General features: G+C 38.7%; 1 protein-coding gene across 1 annotated transcript in view; it reads right to left on the bottom strand.

The window, feature by feature from the left end:
* The window catches only part of fkbp16 (FKBP prolyl isomerase 16), a gene marked incomplete at its 5' end in the record, with an annotated part of 32815 nt that extends 11629 nt beyond the window's left edge, over positions 1–21186 (bottom strand). The window contains 3 exons of the mRNA XM_079257711.1: positions 19230–19318; positions 19945–20114; positions 20730–21186. Of these exons, the coding sequence (XP_079113837.1) occupies positions 19230–19318; positions 19945–20114; positions 20730–21186 (716 nt within the window). The remainder of the gene's footprint in view (positions 1–19229; positions 19319–19944; positions 20115–20729) is intronic.
* Between the last annotated feature and the right edge of the window lie 2008 nt (positions 21187–23194).

Raw genomic sequence — 23194 nt, forward strand, 5'->3', positions numbered from 1 at the left:
TTAAAGTGGTAGATCACCGTGGTTAACCTGTTGTAGAATACTATATGCTCAAGATAAGGGATCAATGTGGTTAAAGAAAGAAAAAAAAAATTGACCAAATTAACTTTAGAAAGGAGAAATGCAAACGTTTATGTAAATGAGGTGGTGTCTGACCCTAATCAGCATTTCAAATCATTAAAGCAAAAGAAAAAATCAGCAAATTAAATCTATTTTAAGGACTGTTTACAGCTCTAACACTTGTACATGTTCAGTATATTTTATACTTGTCAATTCTTTTTTGTTTTATTGCTGCTTTATGTTTTCATTGATTTACATGTGCAGCACTATCTGTAGCCTTTTCACATTAAAGTCCCAGAATTAAAAAGCTTGAATCAAAACGACTGAACTGATGGATTATTAGTGTGAGCTAAATGTGTAGGCTTTGTGAAGCCAGATAACAAATAGATACTCAGGGGTTTGTTGCATTTGCTGTGTAATTTGTTCATTTAGAAGATTTTTGTGGTCTTCTTCTACTGTTAGTATTTCACCAACATACCAGTAGAGTTTAGGTTGATTTTCAGCAAAGTTGGGAAAAAGAAAATGTATTAAATTTCAGTAACTTACATAACACCAGTATACACAACATAAATAACTCGAATGTCAAATCAGAATGAATCAACATGCACATGAACAAATTGGCTGTCAGTCAGCCGTGCTTTTGTAACAATCAGATCATAAACAAGAATGTTTCCACTCCTTTGTGTTCATGTGAACGGCGTGATAAGGTTAAGAGTTTCCCTGGTGATGGAAAGCGTAATTCATTATAGATGACATAGTTGGGTGTTGTGGCTTTGCAAACTTCCTCATTAAGATGTATGATAGCACTGCTGACTTACCCTGTTATCTGCTACGCAGACCCCTCACCGCTCTGAATGAAAGGAAAACCTTCCTCAGAGGGAAAACAGTGGTCACTTTGACGTCACACACTCCATAAATGATGGAAAGGCCAGCCATGTGCCTCATCCTGGTTTCTATGGTTACAACCTCAGATAGTGCACTAATACACCGTAATAAATGCACCGTGCAGCTTGTATGATAATAGAAAATCCAACAGGATTTATGAGATTTTTTTTTTCACAGCAGTGAAAACAGGTCTGCTGCTGCTGGCGTTCAGTCGTGTGTCTGTTTTGACTCTTGGACGGACACGCGGCATCAAAACAGCCATGCAAAGAAGCTTAGCTGTAATCCGGGCGTTGCTGAGACGTCACAGCTGCTTTTCTTCGCCTGCTGCCATACTGGTTAATTTACAGTGAAGCAGCCTCCTATTATGGTCCCAAGATCAAGAAACTAAACTAACAGTTTAAGGCCTTTCAGCTGCTGCCCCGGCATGTGCTTTTCTCTCCAACTTGTTTTCATTTCCTCCTCCAGCGACGAGCCAATGAAAGTGCGCTCACAGGGATCAAGGCCGTCTATTGCATACATCCTGGCTGTTGAGCTCCGCAGAAGCCTCCATATAATCTTCAGCATATTTCCTTCAGACCTGTTAAAGGGGATCCCAGTTCAGGTCTGGATGACCTGAGGCCAGATTTTAATCAGATGTTTGCTTGTCCAGCCATCTCAAAGACACAGGAGAGGATCACTTGGTTACACAACTTCATTAAGTGGAGAAAGTACAGTTCATGCAGTAGTGAAGTGCAGCAGGAAGGGTGAATGCCAGTGCCAAGTCCCTGAGTAAATGGGACCATCTGAGGCATGTAGATGTGAATGCAGTAAAAAATAATGCCCAGATACTGAGCAGTTTAGTTTACCATGAGCAATTCCCACTAAACCAGCCAGTCTCCTTGTGGCAGAATAAACATGCTGGGAATCTTTTTTTTAATCAAACCTACGTTGTTTACATCAACATTTGCGTGATAGCAGCCCAATTTATTTTTTTTTTATCTCCTCAAGCATAACACTGTCAGTTGGACTCTTCATCACATAATCCCCGCGTTCCATGAGCATATATGTGTCCAATAAACACCACAAAGCTCTGCAGCCTCTCTAAAATCCTCAAGAGTATTTTTAATTTTAACAGCCAGACATGTTTCATATAACCAAAGTTCTTACTAATGGATCACCCTCTAAAGTTACAGTCGCAGATCTTCCAGTAAAATCTGTTTGATATATTTATTTTTATTTCAATAAAGTTCTTAATATCAGTTTTGCCCCTTCATATCACATTAGAATAAACATATTCAAGTACTGAATATAAATCACACTCAGATTTTAGTCATTTGTTTTCATTTTTTAAGTCTTCTAATTCTTTCCACAGCATTTACCTCAAAAGTATATTTAATTTACTACATTCAGATTGGAGCCTTTTATTTATTCAATGCCAATGATGATGAATCTGAAGATGAACACAAAGTCCAGACGCATCTCTACAGATAGTACCTATAGCCGCCATTTGCACATGCAAATCTCCAGGGGAGATGTGTTCCCCCAGCAGGAAATATCACAGGAGAGTAGTGTATCTAAGGGTAGGGATTTAGGTTATGATTCAAAAAAGGTATGTTGTGTAAATAACAGTGGCTGCAGCGGTTTCAGTATCATACACTGTATTTGATTGAATCCACAATATTGTAGAGAATGTGTGAAGCAGGCCAGCAGTAACTGCTCTGGGAGATTAATACACTTTCATGACTCTCAAGGTCATCTTACAGCAAAAGATAATAAAAATTCCGTAAAATGCAGTAAAATACCACAACAAAAAACAAATATAGTAATATATTTTAAAAAATGGCACAATGGAATAACTAGGTGGAAGTATCATAGCGAGTAGCAAAGTCCACAAAGGTGAGTTTTGAATTTGCAATAACTATGACATGCACACAACACTTCACTAGGCAATCTTTTGGAGATATTCCCTGGAAGCTGGTTAAAAATCAGAAAGAAAGAAAGAAAAAAAATCCAAAGTGAATAATGCAGATGTTTGTGTTATCTCATGCAGCATTTGGAAAACAATTAATTTGTGTTTGAAACACAGAATTTTACCTCCATTATTTGTTTCCCTTTTTATTTTATTTATTTATTTTTTAAATAATTAACTAGTTTACTCATTTAACTTGATTTATTTAAGCTCATTACAGCTACATGGACTAAATTGTGAGTTGTCTGTGTATCTGTGTTCGTTGATGTTAATTCTTTTATCTATATGGACCATTGTGTCCGTACCAAATAAAAATAAAAAATTACAGATCCTTGGCTGACATTTTCACTCAACCTAACTGAGCTCAGTTAACTAGCAATGGGGTTGTTCCATTCAAGATCACATCTGTGGTGTGTTGACAAACCTCAAAGTCCACATTGGTCCAGCATCATTGTGTGCTCAGACTGAGCAAACCAGGGATGTGGGATCATCTGAACCATACATTTGTGTGAGATTAAAGTGCATCTAATAACATGCACACCAACAATCTGATCATGGTCAGATTTCTAGAGTTTTCAGGTTATTTAAGTGATCATGGAGACAACATAATCAGACATTTAATCAGATAACGGCAGTTATCTCATTAAGACAAGTTGGGTTGACACACATTCATTTTTCTCCACAATACACTGATGTCTTTGTGCACGTAGACCCATATAGTTAATTTATTTTACTTTTTTACATCTCTACATTTGCAAGAGGAGTCTTTAATAGAAAACATTAAAGAGTCGAGAAAGGTGCAGTTCCAAAATGAGTGAAAGACAAAAGAAAAAAATAATTCAGCAGCAGGATGTTGGAGGCTTTAGGTTCATTTATACTTGATGCGTAAAATGAATATGCTAACAAATGGAAACTTCCATTGTCAGAGTGCAAAAAAGGAGCTCTGGGCTCAGTACCGCCCGGTAAAAGATGTATGGAAGTGTGGGAAAGGGTGGAAATGTTTGAAGATGTTTGAAATGGGCGTATCTATTACGCACAAACGAAATATTTATTCGCACATTAGCATAGCTACCAGAACCTGAGGCACCTGCCACGTTCAATAAAAACCCACCCCATCTTAGCTCCGTACTTTCACATGTAACGTTGATGTGACATCTCATCTGTCCTGAAACTAAATGCTGCATCAAAAGACCTTGTTAGAGAAACAAAGTTGATTCCACTCCCACCATCCGAGGAACCAGAAACTTGTTGGTTTTGTTTTATTTGAAAGACAATCTTTGTACAGAAATCGGAAAATCCTTCATGTCAGCACATTATGTTGCAGCTTGGCTAACATTACTATTAGCACTAATGATTTTCTGACAGGTCAGAGCTCTGTCAAAACCGTAATGCAGAAGGACATTAAAATATTCAAAATTTGAAACAAATAGACTAAATAAACCAAGTATGGGTTTGTATTATCAAGTCACTTTAGGTACTACAGTGCCTGTTAAACTCTGCCTGCTGTTACTAACCAGGTCAATCAGGGTCAAAATGGCAAAATGAGCAGCAGATCTAAAACAAAATCCTAAAAAAATATTTAATTAATTCCTAGCCAAACTTTAGCACTTTTGTCACTGTTTTTTTTATTTACCTGTTTTACCTGTTTATATTACCTGTTTGATGAACATCATCAACACAGCTGGGATCAAGAGGCATGCTCTGAAATGCTTTGAACAGTTTGTGGTATATGGGCATACTGATGCGTATGAATGTTGTTAGTCAGTTTAATGGGATTATGTTATGAATATATGACTTCAACATACATACATATTTTGATTCAAATATATCATCCATGCCATTTGGATGCAAAGCAGGCCCAACCATCCAGCAGAAATAAATCCTGGTTGCAATTCAAACATGATGTGTTTTTTACTTGTTCAACTAACCAACAGACTGGGCTTAAAAACTGCAAGCGCTAAGCTGGAGCATCGAGCGGAGGTGGGCAAGAAATGCTGCAGCAAAGTATGCCATCAGAAACATTGTAATTATTAATATTAATGCCTACACATTTATTCAACTGGACCCCATAAATTAAAATATTAGCATGTAAACTCTTTAAACTAGCCATAACAGTGCAGATGACGGCTTTACGATGGAATAAGGAATAAGTCCTATGGATTGTTTCCCCTTTTAATGTTTTAATGGCATGCTTTCCTTTCTTTCATTGGTCAAAAAGTCTGCTGTAAAAATGATGAGATGGAATGAAATTCCACAAAGGAAAGGCCTAGCTTTCTAAATGCTTAGCTTTCCCACCCAACCACTTGTTTACTTCATCTTTGCTCCTTCTTTCTCAGACTGAAGCAGCTTGGTGTAATGGATCCGAGAACATCTGGAATACTACAGCCTGCAGTTTAATAGTATGCCAGTGGTATATTGCAGCTCTCTACAATGACTGGATGATTGATAGAAGGAGAAATGTTCAAAGCTTTCTGACAGAAACAACACCTTTCTTTTGAAAGAAGGTGAGCTGGAAAACTCGCTTTCAAGCTTATGCAATAGCAGGAAATGTCACAGGTTTGGGCTCTGATGTGTGGCACTGCAAAGATTAATTATTTCTCAAAAAAACAAAGAGAGAAAGAAAAAATATTGACATCATTACCATCTGCAAAAGATATATTATTCTGGGAATGACTTTAAACCCATGACCAGATCAGTATATGATATCTGAGGTGTGCACAAGGTCATCAAGTGCATTTCCCATGTTTAGTTTGGAACATTAAAATTGTCTAAGTAATAAAAGAAATATCTCAGCAAAGAACCCAACGCCCTGTATTTTGAAAGGTGACAATCCTTGTTTTCATTATGTTAACTGTATATACATGTCTCTACTTCAACAGAGACATGAGACAACGACCACTGAAAGTCTGAGTGAGAGTGTTTAGATGAGCAATTTAACTGTAAAGATGTTAATTATCGCTCAAGAAAGCTGTAGGATGTTTGCTTCACTCTGCTGTTGTGAACATTAAATGTTTGTGAGCACAAGTTGCTCTTTAAATGACGTTCTGGTAAAGGAATAAATGTCATAAAAAGATTATAATCAGAAATTAATTTCCCTTCTAAGCCTGAGCTGTCAAACACACGTGTGGTGAAACCAGATAAGTCCCACAGAGAAAATGTCACCAAGTCGGGGATATCTGTTTTGCAAATGAAGCCCAGAACAAATGAACAGAAGTTATCACGCTCCCTGTTTATTAAATGGGATGCAACTTCACGGCAACGATTGTTGCTCATGTTCACCTGAACAGTTACACCTGCCCTTTACAGCTTTAATCATCAACACATTTTTGATGACCAGCACACAAGCACAAACAGATATGCGGCAGAGAAAATGAATCCGCTTTCATTTTTGATGTCAGGACAACACAAAACACCATTTAATCCATACAGGGTGTTTGATATTAGGTAAATAGCCTCATATGTTCAACACCAAATGATAATACTTTGGCATCTTATTATCCTTATTTATTTAGACTGAGCTAAAACACACACTCAGTGTGGTTCTTCGTCACCCCTCATCAAGAGTGTAAACACTAAAGCAAACGCTTTGGCAAGGTGTGAAACAATGCCACGGCAAAAGGCATCAACAATCAACTCAGAAAAGCCACTGTTGCTGCCCATCAAGTTAGGTTGAGTTATAAGACTATTCCCAGCAAGTTCACCCCAAAGTCAAGTTGTACAATGCTGCGGGAAAAACCCTAAAACAAAAATCTTAGACTTGACAAGACCTAGCTCATTAATATGTTAAATTCATTACAGAACAATTACAAAATGACTGTATACAGAAAACCTCTTTTTTTTAAGTAAAAAAAAAAATAGTAGGCTGAGTTTGCAAATAAATCTAGAGAAATGTAGATTGACATAACAAAGATCCAAAAGCTTATCAAATTCTGCATGAAGAACCAAAACAAATACTTCAGTTGTGAAATGCTGAACAGTTTTTTTCACTATGCATGGTGATGGAGAGGCGATGACTTGGGTCTGTTTTGCAGCTACAGGACCATAAATTCCTCCTTTTAACAATCGGTTCTAGTTAAATGCGAGACCATTTGACTGCTAAAACTTGGATAAAACCGTATCATGCAACAAGACAGTTATCTCAATCACATCAGCAAATATACAACTATAGTTTAAAAAAAAAAAAAAAAAGCATTGCAATGATCCTGTTAAAGTTCAAACCTCAACCTGAGCAGAACCACAAGCTGTTATAACATTGTAATAAAAGGTGAATAATTCCTCTGCAATGTAAGAAGTGCAATCACAAGTATCAGTATGATTCACTGTCACCCTCCTATCATACTGATATCTAAGAGATATACAAAGGCCACAACAACTGTCTGTTTGTAATCAAATCAATAAAAGCTCAGCTAACTCTTGTCTTATTCAGGCAGAAAGTCTCAGGGGAGCAGCCTGCATCTGCTGGCTCTTTAGTCTCTGCTGATGTGCGTAGGTATGAGAGCAGGGGTATTAATCATGAGGAAAGCAAGTACTCCTCTGAATGAAGGCTTTTTCACGCTAAACTATTTCAAATGGTAACAATCCATCTTATCAGAGAACTTGGAAATTTTGGGCTGTATTTGCTGCTATCATACATGCAAACAAATTTGTTATTGTACACATGAGCTCACTTGTTTTGTCCTTCACAATATCACAGCATAGTTAATCCAATCAGAGCTATCAAACAACTGAGCTTGTTTCATTTATAATGACACGTAGTTAATCCCTCAGGACATCTGATTTTGATCTTGCAGTGAGCACGTCAGTGGGAGTCTGCCAGTCATTAACTTTGAGAGGAATATTTAGAAAGAACGTGTGTGTCTGTGTGTATATGTGTGCATGTGTGACTTTGCATCTGATGCTGTAGACGTCTGATGACGGTGTGCTGACGTCTCAGTGCGATGAGTCATGTTCCACGTTCCCACTAACGGTACCTCTTCATCACCCTCACACACACACACACACACACACACACACACACACACATCAGTGTCACTTGCTACTCTTCACAGACATTTTTTCCTCTGGGTTCCTAGGATGGACTCGTCACCTCATATCCCTCCACAGCAGCACCATTGCATTTCTCTACACACACCTGGCACACAAGCTTATTTGCTCAAATATACTGCTGTCTCCACCTCTGAGATCATGATACCTTCGACATGTAAACCTGCTCATACAGACCTACTGTACTATGTATGCCGTTGTGTGTGCATGTGTGTGTGTGTCACTGTCAGGAACAGCTTGCTCTCCATGAAGCCATCTGCTTCCATTCTGCTGCAGTTATAAACGAGCCCAATGAATAAAGAGGGTTTGATGATTTGGCTGGCAACTCTATCAGTTATCACAGGAGAACCTACGCAGGTTTAAGTTGCTGGAAAGATGATACTTCTTTTTAGTCCAAGAGTACATAGCTGCCAAGTATGAAACAGTAAAATCCTTATGAGAAATGACATGTTTGAGCAACAAATGACGAGCAGACTGGGTGGTCCTGAAGGTCAAAGAATCCAGAATTTGTGTTTCAGCCACGAAACTGAAAGCAGCTATGAAAACAGAGCAATGGCTTGTCATATTCTGTTAACAAAGCAAACTAATGACCACCATAAGTTAGAAATAAAGGACGTTGTAGGGGCATGTTGTCTGACCACATCAGAATGTGAACATGTTTATAGTTTTTCTGAACACCCAAAACCTTGAAGGCAGTATAAAAAGCCGTCCGTCAAAGAAAGAGGGGAAACATAATTATTGCTCAGATTGGGAAAGTGACGCACACTTCCAGATAGTGGCTCCACCTAGACATTTAGTGTTGCCCTCATTGTCATATGAAAAGGAACTTAATCAGCTGTGGGAAGAATAGAAAGTGTACTGCAGTTAAAGACGCAATGCAAGGGAAAAAAGATAACATACAATCACTCAATCACTCAATCACTCGCAGCTACAAAGCTAACATGCAAATACTAACAGGTAAAATGCTAACCTTGTTTGCTGTGTTTTTGTCCACCCAATCACCCTATAACACAAAATAACAATTAAACTCTGAACAGAGATGTATATTTTGGATTCTACATGGAAAAGACGCAGCTGCATAAGAATTTCCGGACATTCACACTTTCACAACAATGCTGTACATTTCAACCACATAATGCAGTCTATATATCCTCTGAACACCGTAATAACCATAGACTGCATATAAAAGATGGACAGAGCCTCAGTGATGTCATCCGTAGGTTTGTGAACAGCTGAATTGAATCTCAGTTCCTACCATCGCCATCTTGGTAGTGTCACACGTGTCGTCGGGACCGTGAGAGGGGGTGGATGATGGACATCTAGCAATCTCCAACCTTGTAACTAAGAACCATCCGAGCTAACCCGTAGCTAACAGAAGCTAACCAACTAACCGAGCCAAGGTAAGGGTTAAGCTAAATCACACTTTACTGGCTGAAAAAAGGTTAAAAACTGCAGTTCTACTTTTCTCTATCTTGAAGCAGGATATTGAGTACCTGTCAATCAAAATGATATGCCCCTAATTGTGGAGAATTTCAAGATGAAATTACTTCGAAATGAAGGAGTTTGAAAAAAAAATTTACTCCCGCCCACAGCTGTCATGAAGGTAAATCTGACCTAATAAACCTAAAATGGTTTTTTGTACCAGGTTGTAAACATGTTTTTGCTGTGAAGTTGGCCTTTTTAACATCGGACTCTGTGGGGATTTGCTCTGTTTCGGAGCCCCTAGTGGATGAGGGATGAACTGCAATTTTTGGCACTTCTGCATACGCTTCACTTTAAACCACTTGCTGCTTGGTCATAACAAGTTATTTATAATCTACTTCGGCAGGAGTATTGGCAGGAGTATATCACAAATATGCATAATGTGCTTGAACACAAATCTGCATTAAAAATACCAGGGTGTGGTACTAAAGTTGTTATTCTGATGACCAAGCAAGTTTGTCAACTAAATTTTGACACAATGGCCAGATAATTTTTTGACCTGCAAAAGTGCAGCTGTCAACACATTCGCATTTCAGTGGTGCCACACATTTTAAGTAGGACTCCTAGGCCCCACAGTTGTACACAGAAAGTCTTAACACACTAGTTGTTGACACACTGGATGAACTTGTACAGCCCAGCCATCTGAAGTGATGGAAACAAATGCGATCTTTTAAAACTGAACTATGATCATTTTCTAAAACTAACCAAGTTGGGTTCCTAAACCTAACCAAACAAGCAAATGCTTCAGAGTCACCTCCCGGCACCAAGCATTCTGCAGAATTTCACTTTTTGGAAAATATCTGACAAACACTGGTAAGTTCCCTCATGAATTACATACCTTCAGTTGTGCTTTTTTCTATCATTGTCATATTTGCACAGCTAGTAGAGCAAAATCTATGGCTGTTATAGAGTAAAGGCATGTTGATATGGTTGAAAGCAACAAATTCTCTCTCACTGCTGAAGAGCAATTGTTGTGTCTTTTGTAACTTTGGAAGTTGCATGTTCAATATCCAAATTGTCCCTGAACTCTATTGTACTTGTGGTTTAAATCAATTGATTTAGCCCTTTAGGCCCCACAGTTTTTCAATACAAACCAGAGTTTAGGATCGGAGTAACACTACTACATTTCAAGTCGTGGCATCACAGTATTAAATTTCATAAGTGTCACTGACATATATTGCTTTGGACCCGTGTTGTTCCCACAGATTTTTCATTTTTCCACTCTTACTGCCTCGACCTTGGTTTGATAAAAAAAAAACAAAAAAAAACTTTAGAGTTATGATCTCTGACATGTGCTTCATATGGAATGAGGGATGCTCCGATACCAATACTGGTATCGGTATCGGCTCAATACCAAGCATGTGTACTCGTACTTGGTATTAATAAAAGTGTACCGATACCACAACCGATACCCAATACCACACTAGTCAAGCTAGTGCAGATGTGTTTGATGACATGCTTCGGACTTGTTTTAAAAGAAATAATGTTTTGAATGTTAAAATGTGACATTTTTTGTTACAATAAAAGCTAGATCTTTGTTTCAAGATCGCACATTTATAGTTGTATTTAGGTAAAATGTGCCAAAACAAAATAAAACTTGTTGAAATAGTTAGATCTGTACACACAAACACACTCATACTCTGACAGGCACATTTGGGGGCAACTTGGGGATCTCCCAACCTTCAGAATGAAAGATGACTTCTCTTCCTCCTGAGCTACGGCCGCTGGATGACCAGTTATCATCCTCAGGATGCAATTATTCCCCTCCAGAGATGTTTCCATACTGTATGATGCATGTTTTCTCTGTAATCTACTCTGTATCATTGACTATAAGTTTTGCCTCATTGGCATTTTTTAAAAATGTGGAAATTTTAAATGTTGAAAATTCACATGTGCAATGTAGTGATGGAAACTGGTAACAGGTTTAAGCTGTTTTTCTGGGGATACAGTCTGGTATTTGTCACAACTTTGCAACTTTGGTGGTTTAAGAGTTAATACTTAATGCTAAGTTAAATTGCCTTGGTAATGGTCAGATAAAGCTCCATGAAGCATTGAAGCTTTTCAGTGAATTGGTTCAGAAAATGGTTTATTGCTTTGAGGCTTCATGTGCAAATCACCTGCAGGTTTAAATGTATTAAACAGGCTGCTTTGATCTTCACCATGTAATCTATGAAACACAGTATTTTGTGTAAGTTAACAGCAGCCTGAAAAAAGTGTGATTTAGCTTATATCAATATACTATATTTTGTAGTGAGTAAATTATGACTATAGTTTATAATTTACATCAGATCAGATTAGATCAGCTTGATAGTTTATTCATGCCTTGGGAAAAACTGACTAAATATATACATCCACCACAAGTTTCCTGTGATGTATAATGCTCATAATCCATTACACAATAAAATAATGTTAGCTAGCAGCTAATGCTGCCATGTAACCTATCCGCTTAGCAACAACCAGGATACACGCCACAGGTTATTATTGCTCTATGCTCAATAAAGTGTTTAAAGGATGTAAGCTGTATTTTCTGCCTCGTAGCGAGTCAGCAGGTCTTCTGGAAGGACAAGTGTCATGATGCTAACGTTTCACAGTTAGCCAAACAACTGAGACTGTTGCTTGTTTTTAGCAAATATGGAGAGAATGTAAAAAATCATTCTAAAGAGGTTTTATAGAAAATCAAGGCATCAGTGCAGTTTTATTGTTACAGTCTGATATAAAGTTGCCCAATAACAATCCAAACGTGGTAAAATATATGGAGTCCAAACAAGCGGCTTAAAAGGGAGTTTGTTAAAGAAGCTCCGAAAATGTTCACTTTTTCTTCTCTGCATATGAAGCTGCTTGTTGTGTGAAGTAGGTCAAAGCAAACTGACTTGTCAGTGTTCGACAAGTATGTGTGGTCTTGTGTCTGATTTTAGAAAAACTGTGTGAAACATCAATAATTAAAAAAGATAACTGTTAGTATATAAAGAGTATGACATTTCTGAGAAAAGTATTAAAAACCTTTTTTGCACATAGCAAGCCCCACATGGGGACAGTTAGATGTGAACAGGAGTAAATTAGGTTTATTTTAGAAACTAGTGTTTTGCGGTGAACTCTCCTTTGTCACGCTCCACTAATCTGTCTCTCCCCATGGAGAAGTGTATTATAGACGACAGGCATGGATGGTTTCAAAATAGTGGCTGGCATGGGTGGAAGGATGCGGGTAGAGCAGAATTTGTTCTCATCCTGTGTGCCCCCCTTGCATGCCACACAATGGAAAACAGTCTTAGCTATTAAACTACTTCACAGCTGGGGGCACAGCGGACACGAGATGTCAGTGAAGGAGAACTGCGTTGTCAGCATTTAGGTACAGAAAAGCCTGTTTCTTCGCCAACTTGTGAGAGTTACTTAACAAAGGTAAAGTTGGGACAGTGGGTATTGAGCCAAGGCTCTTCCGCAGGCAGCTCCCTGTTAATTTGATTTAGTTTAGGGCTAATTGTTATAGATTAAATTATCTTAACCTGAAATCTTATGTGCAGACATGTAAAATTCACAAGAATCAACAGTACTAACCAGAGGGATGAGGATTAAGTAATCATCTATGGAAAACTACTTGCAAAAATCCTCACTTTGCATAGCAAAATACAGTAACTTCGCTTTAGCAGCCAGCGATTAAAAAAAACTTCTGGGCTTATTAAACTCTGAAAGAATATTCATCAAATACAAATAAATCTCAAATGAAAAGAGAACAGGAGAAACAAAGCTCAACCAGTTTTTTGGGGTCATGCAATGTAGAAATCAAATAACATCTATTCTAAAAATGTACCGTTCAGCTACAACTCAATAAAAGCATATTTCATATCAGGAGATTTATTTCTCACTGAAAACCCCCACAAAGCAGAAGTTGTTAGAGCTGAGGGTGGTGCAATATTATAGCCAAAGCTGTCGATGTGGGAGATAAGCCTGCTGCTAGCTGTAGGGGAAAGAGGTAAACATCCAGGGAGATTAGATGAAGGACATGCACAGTTCAAACACTGGCCTCAGTGGTAAAATACAGCTGTGGCGCCAACACAACCTGACTACCAGATTCAAAAGAAAATGAAAGAGTCTGCTCTGTTTAGATTTAATTTCTACATTTCATTTTAGCTTAACTTTAAACGCACCAACTGGGCAGTGGTTGTCGTAAACATAGGAGTGCATGCTTATTGAGAGCTCAGCCTGATCTTATCTGGAGCGTGCTATAGCTGTCAGTGCTTGTTGGGCTGCTCCTAAAGCGTGAGGTCTGGGTGTGTCTTTCTAGTCAGCCTGCTGTGTCTGTGCCAGGAAAGAGAAACAGAGACTAAAAGCTACAGTCTAACTTGTCAGGTCACATGGCAGCAGGGCCAACAGTTCAGTTGTTGGTTTGCTAACATCTGCTTCTGGTATCCTTCACCGATGACATACAGTAAAACACACTCATGTCCTTTATCCTGGTGTCAGTTACACAGCACTTAGCGTGCCTCAGTCATTCTTTGCTGCAAGAAAGTAACAACATGGAAATATGGTTTAGATTCATCGTTGTGTTTTCCACAGGAGAACATCTCAAAGGTCACATTATTCATTTGACCCAATCAGCTCTGCAGAGTGAGTCACACTGCGTTCAGCACACAGAGGACCTCCACCTTTTCTGAATGGACGACATGCTTACGCATACAGGGACAAAGGGGAGGCTTCTACGCATAACAGTGATCAAATTTGACAGAGAGCGAAGCGACTGTGTGGCGAGTGAGTCATTGTACCTGCATACAGGCAAGTGCCTGAAAAGCAGACATGCCAGTTTGAGACTGTGTCATGTAACACACACCGGTATAGAATAGAAGAGAAAACACTCATCCCACATAAGTCCCAAAGTTTAATGAATGCAGAGAATATGTTGTGTTTCTACAGCCCTTTTTACATGCGAACTTTGCTACAGAGAAAGTAAAGTCGATGTCTTGTCCTGGTTTGTCGCACATTGGTTTGTTTTGATACTACATTAAATTACAACCACTAGGCCACCACCTCACCCATTAAATTATAAGTCCGTCTTTGTCAATTGTATGTTCAAATGATTCACAACTAAAACACATCATAATTATCATTTGATTTTTTTATTAAATGTGCCAAAAATGGTTCTGCAGATGAGTCTGATTCTGTTACAATTCCAGCTTGTTATTCAGCAAATCTTGTATTCCATTATGATATTTATTTATTCATGTTCAGGTCAATATTCTCTTTCTTTTGGGCATTTTTTTAAGCCAAAAACAAGAAAAAAAATTAAATCTAACCAGGCAACAATGGTTACAACAATCCTTACAACAAGGATCCAAATCCTGGTCTTCAAGGCCTGGAGTCCAGCAGGTTTTAGATGTTTCCCTGCTGCAAAACAATTTGTTTGCACAAAAGCTCCAAATGAAGTCCTTGTGCACTTTGTTGTACTTGATCAGAGAAGCACCTGGTTCTGCTGTTTTTTGCTAGGCAGTCACAGGGAGTCCTACTTTTGTTGTGTGATTCTATCGGTCTGTGTGCTTTTCTGCTTTGAGAAAAGTCATCTTCTTCAGCCGCTCTCCCTGCTGGATATGGGTGTGCCTTCTACGCCGCGGAGAGAGGGTTTCAACACTTACCGACTTTTCAAACAGCATCAACAAGGAGAACATTCCAAAGAAGACGCAAACATGTGCCCTATCTGTTTGGTGTAAATATTTAATAGTCTATGTCAAATTTAATGCTGGTACGGACCACAGTTTAATATTTTATAATACTATTAAATCTGCAACTGGATGGCTCCATAGGTTACAATGGTGACCCATGGTGAAATGACCATCACAGTTAAAAAGAAGACTGAAGTGATGCTGCAGGAATTACTCTGATGTATCTCCAGCAATACAACTCTTGTCTTTAATGATGTGGCTTTCCCATGAGTCTCACCCGTGCTTTGCATTTAAGGCAAATTCGATTTTGGTCCTAGACAAGCCAAGAGTTGGTACTAAACCAGATCCACTTCTCCGAGCTGAGATTTTTTTTTGAGCAGTCAAAAAGCAAATCCAGGACTTTGTTGGACTAGCCCAGATAAAGTCTGATGAAGTGCAATCTTGATTCCACTACTGAGCAGGTTGGAATCTCATCATTTATCTTCACACAGTGGCAGAACAAAGAAACTAAAAATAGCTCCCAGTCATCCCACAATAACCATCGATCACAGAGGTTTCCCATGAGGCAAAGCCTCTCTCTCAGCTTGCTCCGCCCGGCCGCTATGAAGCCAGATCTGTCTGGTGCAATCAAGGCTCCAGCAGCCATCAGGCCCACCTCCCCCAGGGTCAGAGGGGCATTCCTCTTTCCCCTCCTTCAGTAAGGTGTTTGTTTTTCTCCCATTGGAAACTGACAGTGACAGCCATCTGTTGAGTGTTTGTACTTTTTCATCACAGCCTCTTTTCATATAGTAGTGGAAATTTATTTGAATGTTATCCTTCAGCCACTGCAGATTAGTTATTATCCAGATTATCCGGACTGGGATGCTTCATCTCTTTGCATCATCTCGGCTCAGAAAAAAAAAAAAAAAAACACATTGGGGATGTTTTTATTGCTATGCAAATGATTAAGCTCATTTTAAAACGGTCTACTTAAAAGATCTAATCCCAAACCGTTCTGTGTTTTGTGTTTATTCTATATACTACAGACACCAACCTTAACTCATAACAAAGTTTATTAATCCAAGAGATGTTTTAGAAAGAGCATCTGCTACTCAGATTAAATAAGAAGCTATCTTTATGTACTGCTTGCTTATATACCTGTGTAATTTGTTTATTGAAGCAAATAAGTAACGGCTCTAGTTACTGCTTCTTTTTTCACTACATATTTCCTGGTTTAACGTATTTTTTATGTTTTTTAAGAAAGTGGGATATCATTATTATTATTATTTACCCCTGCTTTCTTCAGATTTTTTAATGCAGACTGAACATTTTCATCAGGTTAGTATGTTGTAGTGTAGCGTTAGAGTGCAAATGTTGGGAATTATGGCAGAAAATAAATCATTATCCTTGCTAAATCTTAAATGATGGAACATTTAGTGGCTGTTATTTTGCTTCATTGTCAATGAAAGATAAATTGAAACTATATTAAGCATAGTTTATGGTGATTAAAAGCCAAAGTTTATATTCTGTGTGTTTTGGATTCACATATTTTAGATTAAAGCTTCCATGCAGTAAATTTTACCTCTTGTTTAGAACACGTTTACACATGTGTAATTAGTCTATAAATCACAAGATAGATCAACTTCAAGATCCCTGTAAAACAAATAATATATCAATAAAGTACTGATAACACGTTGTCCCCAACTGATTCATTACTGACACCTTCCATCCAGGCTTGGATTAAACTTGAAAACTATTAATTAAACTCAGACATACATCCCAGTGGTCTAATTAAATCCACTTCAACAAGTGTCACTGAGGTAGCTTTTAGTAAAACCAGGAGGAAAAGTGGGCCAGTACCTTTCCTGCCAATACTTACGCTTAAATCTCTGTTCTGTTAGCAGTTAGCCCAAATAGCTTTAAAGTGCAACACTTCACACACTGCACAAGTCTTTAAATGGTTATGTAGACGGTCACATACAGTAGAAACCTCTGCAGCCGCAGTGCAAGCTTTCTTTTCTCAAACTTGTTCCCTGTTTTGCAAGTTTACTTTTGTTCAGACAAAAATAAAGCAGCCGCCACTGATGTTTACTGTTATTGACTTAAGGATTGTGCAAAGCTGATGAGGCAGACTCCCTCTGGCCACTGAAGGTGTCACGAGTGTTTAAGTATGGCCTGTCCAGAGATCAACAGATGTCAGCTTTGACCCCTGTCTGATAATGACCTGCTGACTAAGGAGATGCAGATTTTGTGTGGTGAAGTTGTATCTTTTGGTGTGAAACAGTTAAGAAGTGTCAAACGCTGTTGTCTTGTCTTTTTACACTCCAAGGGTTTTAATATTTCCTTGGAAAAAAAAAAAATGTCTGTTTTAAATGATTTGTTAAATGCTTACAGCTTACTCAGGGGTCTCAAGATCCTTTTTTTTTTCTTCCAGAAACAGTAGCTCTGATCATAATAAACTCTGTAACCAGCACATCACCCACACTCTGAGCCACAGATTACTCCACTGTGCCACGCTGAATCATATTGTCTGAGCAGCTTTGTACACACTGTGAAGTGCTCGAAATGGCGCTGCTTGCAGCAGACGATTGACGAGAGTTCAATCAGTGCATCTGCCAAGGAACAGAGGGAGACTAATGAGATTACCCCTCGTCTCTTTGTCATTTTAGACAGACAGGCTGTCAAATCTACACTGAAACATGGCATCTGTTGTCGCTTCGGATTTCTTATACAACTTATGTGTTTGAAAATGTTCATATCAAATGTTTTATGACAAGCAGATTGAGCTTACCCAGGGCAACATACAAAGCCAGCCCATTTGACTGAGTTGTTACTCAAACAAAAAAGTGAGATCACAACTAACGAAAAAGTTCAGTGAGGATCGCCACTGGAAATCCTGCTCATCGTTAGAATCTTCCTAAGTTTAATATACATCTGGGAACCTGCACCTAAATTTTTAACGGGGACATTTAACTTCAGAGAGTGGAGGAAATCGGATTTAGGACAACCAACAACATCAGAAAATAAATCGTGTTTGAAGAGCTGGTGTGGAGCTTTGATTGTCTGCCTTGTGGTTCGAATATGTTTAACTGCACAACACACAGCCCTAATCAGCTGCATCAAAACAATCATTAACCAACCTCCTGCCACCTCCTCCGTCCTCCTCCTGCATGCACGACACAGGGTGAGATTCTAGACAGCGGCTCAAAAACCTCTCCTCTTCATCTACTTAACCTGTTCTCCTTCATAGGTCTGAAGCCAAACCGCATATGAAGCTCTCAGAAGTAGCTGAAGGCGTTTTGCTACGTGCACTAAGGACACACATCCTCTCATCACAAAACTGTTCACAGCATCTGAGTTTTATAAAGTCAACAATACCTGGTTTTATTCTCAGCTGTAAAAATGGAGGTGGGTCATGAATCTACCTGTGAGAGCTGATCTCTGTTTTTAAATGATCTTTTACAGCTAAATAAAAATGATGGGTGTACAGGTGGTATTTTATGCAACTGCTCTGAAAATGGTGCTGGATGTTTACAATACAATTCATCCCCTGCACAAAAACAACTATAAAATACAATAGTTCATATGAAAATGACTTTAGATGACTTTTATTTTACATATTTCCATTAGTTTATTACACATATTGCCAGTGTGATGCATTATTCTACACACCACTGTTTGGAAGAGCAAATTATACAGTGACTGCAATAAATTTTATAAAATTTGCTTTTTTAAAAAAAGCATTGCTATTATTATATTCACTATTTTAACAAACATTTATTTTTTTTAAAAAATACACTGATTTTTGTTAGTATTGAAATTGAAAAAGTGGGGGAAAAAAGATCTTAGAGTAGACATTAAGGGTTAAATGGAGCAGAGGTTATAAACCCAAACCATTTGCTGTAATATGAGTAGTGTTCTCCCATAGGTTGGGAGGTTACAAACGCACCACTGGATAGGCTGCTACCGAATGCTGTTAGGAAGAAGCCATCTGCTCCTGTTTATGGTCCATTAACCCAGCTACCCCTAAACAACCTGACTTCCCCCTCAGCAACAGGTTCAAGGGGTTTGAGATTATATTTGGACGTCATTAATGTTGAATTAAAGATACCTGCTCAAGTCATGTTTCCGCCTCAGTGTTTCCTGATTGGTGTAATTATAGTAAACAGCAACTGGAAAGTCCTTACCTTCCCAAAAGTCCATAGGTATACTGAGAATCTGCCAGCAGTAATGTGATCTCACCCTTCTGCATGGACATGACACACTCCTCCAGAGCCTACAGGTGGCAAGAAATGCAATACTTAGAGAGCAATTAGAGAGCACATGTTTCATATGCAACTTTTTATACCATTAAACAAATACACATTCAGGGTTATCTTTGCATTGTTTATTTTTCTATAGATAATACAAATGTAAGCTCTGTCATCAGACTTTCAGTACATAATTTTGATCCAAACATTACGTTATTGTCAAGTTTATCATCAAGATTACTTTAAATTTGTTGGTGAGACTTTCACCTTTCTGGATCTGTCATGAGGTTGACAGCGATGTACAAAAATGATGGATTATCCTCTACATATTCAAATACAGTTCAGGATAACCTGCTGACTAATTCTAAATGTTATGAGCAATGACTTCACCATCAGCCTCAGCTACACTTTAATTTTGTGATGGATAGTTAAACCCCAGATTGCAAGCATGCAACTAAGATGCTGAACACGGCAAACACACTTGCTAATCATCATGTTAGCACTGTGAGCGTGCTGATGCGAGCATTTAGTTCATTTCAGAAAGCCACTAAATTGTTCTGACCTACTTCTATTTGTCACAGTGTGAGGCAATGCAAGCACAAAGTGTGATATTATTCAGATACAACATTCAATCTGGTCATAAAAATGTCACCTGGTTCACATCTCCCTCTCCGATCACAAAGACAAGCTTGCAGTCCTTTTCCACCACAGTGCGGTCTTCCAGAACTCCTTGAACCTTCACAGTGACCTCCTGACCCCAGGAGGAGTGTGGGACTTGCACGTCTCCAGATTCCAGCACCTTCTTCCTCAACAGTCGATCCTCTGTGTGAAGACATAGATAATATGGGAAAGCCCAGTTTCACCAGAAAATGTTACATAAGTAGATTAGTCCATGCATTCAATTGTCCCAATTCAGGACTGAAAATGTTGATATTGCAAATGTCAGCATGTGACGGGTGAACAACAGTGTGTAGTGACTCTGCTCTGGCAGGTGAACAATATGCAGCAAGAATTTTGGGTGGATGTTAAACCTAAAAGTTATCATGTAGCTTGTGATTCCATGTACATACAGGTGGAAATTAGAGTTTTAAAAAAAAACTTTGTGATTGTACAGTTTGTTTTGTTTGGTGTTGTTGTTGCTTGCTGTGAAACTAGAATGCTAGTGGACATATGCTGAGTTGCTATTATACATTTGAAGGTTGGGTTAAGTGGGATTACTCTGCAACGTGGGGGTAATCATGCGTTCCAACATGGTCACATATGGTTCAAACATAAAATCAGCCACATTTTTGGTTCCTTTTCAACTTTAGGCATTATTGCTTCTATACAAACATATGAGAGAAAGCTAAATGAATTATAAATATAGACGTTTTTCAGGGCTACATACCAACATGACGTTTAACATAGATGTGTGCATGAGATGTGCTGCATTGTCACCTGTGATGTTCTCCCAGTCTTCTGCCGCGAACAGCTCTGCGAACGGTGTGGAGGTCCACTCCTCCACAGCATATTCTGGAAAGAGAATCTCCGCTGAGCTGTCTCTCTCCAACACATCCTCTTCTGTTGATGGGTCTTGGAATCGGACCATCTTCCAGCTGTTTGTTTTCCTCAGTTTCTTCTCTTCGGCGCATTTTGTTTCTGGAATCTGTTGCTCAGCATCAGGTGGGCTTTTTATCTCAGTGGCTTTACTCTCAGTTTCAGCCTGCTCTTTTCTGCAGGGTTCTTCTCCTTCTTCTGCAGGCCCACATGGAAACTCATTCCGAAGGTTACTTTCAGCAAACTCTGAAATGTCCTCTCTCACCTCTGTAGGCTCTGTATACTCGACTGTGGGGTCATTCTGGTCTTCACAACATGGCTCTTTCTCCATTTCACTGCAGAGAGTGATGGACACCATCTGCATTAGTCCTTAAAAAGAGATGATCCTCTTTGCTCAGCCAATGATCCACTGGAGTGCGAGTTAGTAGTTCTGCCTGGCACCTACACTCTGATTAGAAAAAAATATCTTTTTCCCGTAATATTTACATAAATCCATGTTGTGTTTCAGTAAATCCAACTAAGAATGCATCACTAACTCTTGTCTTCATTTATGATTTTTTTAAAGGTTTGTCCCGACTGCTGCTGTGTAGTTTCTGCAGTTCTGTTGCACTTTGACCTCTCCTCTCAATGGCCCATGTCCATCTTAGTCTTCATAGTCCAGTAATATGAGCAGCAACAGAAGAAAAAAAAAAAAAGATCAATGTAAAGAATCTGCGCGGCACAACGAAACTCTAACAGCCAGCAGGCTTGTAGAGTGGCAATCTAAAGGATTAGAAGGGGAAAAACCTAATCTGCCAGAACGTCTGTAAGCTTCTTAATGACTTCACCGTTGTGCCCCATAACGCCGTTTCCATGTGCGCAATATTGCCACATTCACCATTAAGATCATAGTAGTCATAAGTTTTTAACTTAGTTTTCTGTCTTTTGTTTCTTTTCTTTTTTTTTTTTGGTTGAGCCCTTTTTATTGTACGAGATGCAGTGAGCAAAAACATGCAGCAAACTGTCGAGACAACAGCAGATTACATCTTACATGGGGACAGCTTGTTAGCCTTTTGAAGCTATGGTCAGTTTTGCATTGTAGTTTTTGTGACGCACACTGCCATGCAAATGATGATTCTACTTTAGCATGAAAATATTTAGAGGCTCATTAATAAGTATTTAAAGAATTACTCATGAGATTAACTTTTATTTTTGCACCTCAGCACAGCAGCAAATAATACTACTTCTTGAATGAGCCAGTTATGGTGTGTTGTTGTGTTTCAGAGTTAAATGGGGTGATGGATTATTTCCAAAAAGAGATTTAGACTATTCTACAAATCAACATGAAGGCCAAAGTCCTGAGACATGGTGCAGTTGTTTACTGAAGCTGTTATAACAAGAACAAGACTGTGCTTATGTTGAATAAGAGGCCAAGAAGCAGTTAAGAAGCAGGAAGGCTTTGCTGCTTAACACTAACTGGAAAATATCTATATTTTTTGTTGATCAAATTATGACTTTGTACAAAGACAAGAAGATATGATGTATCACAACTTGTATATGATCTCATGTTATTAGAATATTTTCTTAAAGAATCTGTATCAGAGAAAAACATATTGTGGGGGAAAACTGCGACCCAACTCTGTCTAAAAGTGAAAGTTTGTCCATTTTTGGCTTGATTTAAGCTTTCCAGTATTCATTGTCTTTGAGCATATTTTGTTGGATTTTTGGGTTCAATAGTAGATAATGGGTTCTGGATTAAAGGCAGGCCACCTGAAAAGCAGGACTCTTCTAGAACAGAAGCATGATGTTATAGATTGGTGAAGATGTGGTTTTACACAGCCTTTCTGAAATAAGCAAGACATCTAAATAGAAATGGCCTTCATCTTCATCCATATGTTGATGAGACTCAGCTATATATGACCGTCCACCACTTCTCCACACTCTCCCTGATCAACTGCCTCCATTAAATAAAAGCCTGGATGTCTCTCAATATCCTCAAATGAAATAGAAACAAAACTGAATTTGTGGCATCGCATGTCTCGTCAGTGGAACGTTGGAGATCTAATCCTGGAACCTGTCGAAGTTTTGCTGGTGCAAGAAAGAGAACTGATTTGGTGGTGGGTTTCATATCTGGCCCAAAGGTGAGGGTGTAGTCCAGGATGAAGCCCAGGCTGCAGATTTAAGAGGATGGATGGATGTGACCAATGGAAGGCTGACACATCCATCCATCCTGATGTTTTGGTCCAAACACTCATTCATGCATTTATAACCTCCTGCCTTTATTTCTGTTATGGAGTCCTGTATGGGGTGTCCAGCAAAACCCTTGACAGGTACCAGAGTGTTTTATGTAACCCCACTATGTAAAACCCTGGAATTTAGAATGGTGT

This window comes from Telmatherina bonti (genome assembly GCF_933228915.1).
Source record: "Telmatherina bonti genome assembly, chromosome: 2".
Lineage (NCBI taxonomy): Eukaryota > Metazoa > Chordata > Actinopteri > Atheriniformes > Telmatherinidae > Telmatherina > Telmatherina bonti.